The sequence below is a fragment of the Penaeus chinensis genome, chromosome 18 (assembly GCF_019202785.1).
Source record: "Penaeus chinensis breed Huanghai No. 1 chromosome 18, ASM1920278v2, whole genome shotgun sequence".
NCBI classification, from domain to species: Eukaryota; Metazoa; Arthropoda; class Malacostraca; order Decapoda; family Penaeidae; genus Penaeus; species Penaeus chinensis.
This window is the reverse complement of record NC_061836.1, coordinates 3,425,089-3,427,588: the sequence shown is the minus strand read 5'-3', so window position 1 is coordinate 3,427,588 and position 2,500 is coordinate 3,425,089. Positions and strand designations below refer to the sequence as shown.

At 42.9% G+C, this 2,500-nt stretch overlaps 1 protein-coding gene across 2 annotated transcripts in view; it reads left to right on the top strand.

Moving 5' to 3' along the window:
• The window catches only part of LOC125034842 (longitudinals lacking protein, isoforms A/B/D/L-like), a 58,313-nt gene that overhangs the window by 49,973 nt on the left and 5,840 nt on the right, over nucleotides 1-2,500 (top strand). The window contains exon 5 of one of the 2 annotated variants that reach the window (XM_047626864.1): nucleotides 2,061-2,500. This exon is cut by the window's right edge and continues 2,608 nt beyond it. The exons of the other annotated variant lie outside the window; for it this stretch is intronic. Coding sequence (XP_047482820.1) covers nucleotides 2,061-2,414 — 354 coding nt within the window. The 3' untranslated portion in view covers nucleotides 2,415-2,500. The remainder of the gene's footprint in view (nucleotides 1-2,060) is intronic. 2 annotated transcript variants of the gene reach the window in all.

The following is a 2,500-nucleotide window of genomic DNA, read 5'->3' as shown; positions in this document are numbered from 1 at the left end:
TATATGTGAATATATATTTTGAGATGGGGGGAGATCAGCAAACAAACAAGTAATTATTGAAATTAAATGCCTTATGAAAGTAAGTATATAGGTACAGATGTACATACATACTTACATTTTCTTTTTTTTTGGGGGGGGAGAGGAAACAAATACACAAATGAACATTATGAAGATAGGATATGTGGAAAGTGGGCTTGTGGTACCACTTTGCTGATACGGTCAGAAAAATGAACAGTAAAAACAAAAGAAAACCACTAGTATTCTGCTGATATTTTTATGAAGATGTGTTTTTAATGATCATGTCTTTTAAGAAGAAAAAAAAAAAGCTGTACTTTTATTTCATATAGAGGTCAAAGGTCAAAGTACAGAAGTGGGAATATATATATATATATATATATGTATATATATATATTAAATACACTCACACTCGCACTCACACTCACACTCACACTCACACTCACACTCACACTCACACTCGCATTCACATTCACATTCACATTCACATTCACATTCACATTCACATTCACATTCACATTCACATTCACATTCACATTCACATTCACATTCACATTCACATTCACTCACATACTCTTATTCTCGCACTTACATTTACTCTCACTCTTATATATATATATATGCATACATACATTACTGCCATATGGTTTGTGGTATTTAATCTAGGACATGGATTCAAGAAAATATCTTGTAGGGAGTTCAACGTTCGATGCACAGAGGGGTGATATTGCAACGTGTTTATAAATAGAAAGTTGTTATAGGAGCTGCTTTTAGGGGAATGAAAGGAGTGTGGTGGGGGGGGGGGGGAAGTGTTTGTGTTACAGACTTGTGCCTTGTGTCTCAGAAGTATATATATTTTTTATTATTTTTTTTATGTTATCTTTTTTTGTGTGTTTTTGTCTGTTTTTGTCTGTCTTGCTCGCCCATCCTTCTATCTCAGATATTCCTGTTTCCCTTATATATATATATATATATATATATATATATATATATATATATATCCTTTCTCTTCCTTTTTAACCCCCACCCCCCCATTTCTCTCTCTCTCTCTCTCTCTCTCTCTCTCTCTCTCTCTCTCTCTCTCTCTCTCTCTCTCTCTCTCTCTCTCTCTCTCTCTCTCTCTCTCTCTCTCTCTCTCTCTCTTTCTCTCTCTCATATATCTATATTAGCTATTAATTCATATTTCATTTTTATTTTTATCAGTTTTTATTGTATTTTACTTTTTCATTCTCTAATAAACTCGATTTTTGTTTTTAATCTTGTATTTTATCGTTCTCGTACATGAAAAACAAAGCATACAGAGAAACACTTTGTGTGTGTGTGTGTGTGTGTGTGTGTGTGTGTGTGTGTGTGTGTGTGTGTGTGTGTGTGTGTGTGTGTGTGTGTGTGTGTGTGTGTGTGTGTGTGTGTGTGTGTGGGCGTGCGTGCGTGGGTGTGGTTGTGGTTGTGGTTGTGGTTGTGGTTGTGGTTGTGGTTGTGGTTGTGGTTGTGTGTGTACGTATGTGTGTACGTGTATGTTCGTGTTCGTGTCATATGTGCGTGTGCGCGCGTATGCATATTGATATACTTTAGAGAAAGTTCCCAACTACAACGATACGTTTGATTCATTATTTGCATTGCAGTATTATCTGGGTTTAAAAGCTTAAAAGTGGCCTCATGCACGGTGCCTGATGTGGACTTCTCATTATCTCTAAAAAGCACACTTTGCACAATACAGTACTTTTTTTAGGTATTCTGTTGTGTCTGGGGCACATCCAACACCCTTTGGCTTTCACTTGCACCGCCTTGCATCCTTGTTGCACAGGCGACACACTAACCTAGCCAATACATTTGATGAAGTGACGCGAGAGAGCAAAGTCCCTTCAGCTCACTCGTGCATCACTCTCCTCATAACCCTCACTTTCACCCCCCCCCCCCCCTTCAAGCCTAGGCGAGAGGGTGGTAGCGAAACTGTGCCTTGTGTTGTTATAGCTTGTGGCTTTTAAGATAGGGTAAGGCCGGCTGCGGAGGTGCTCTTCATAACCTGTGTTCTCCCGTCTTTGCAGTGTCGCCAGTGGTTGGAACAGCTGCGCAGGGTGGGGTCCATGAAGGGCAAGGCCAAGGTCACGTGTCCTCTCTGTGGCAAAGTGTGCAGTCGCAGCGACAAGCTCAAGCTGCACCTCAGGACTCACACTGGGGAGAGGCCGTATCGCTGCACCTACTGCGACCACCGCAGTCGCACCAGCGACGACCTCAAGCGCCACGTCCGAACCCACACGGGGGAGAGGCCGTACCAGTGCCCCTACTGCCCCTACAGGGCAAGCGACCCGTCCACTATCCGCTCGCACAAGAAGCACCGCCACCATGACCTCTTTCACCAGGACCGCTTGAACCAGCACCACCTCGATCAGACCAATTGAGTCGCAGCAGCCTCGGCGTCTCCCCCGCTCCCTCTCCCCCCCACCCTGTTCTCTTCTCCTCCCTCCCCCCCTCCGGCAGAACGTGA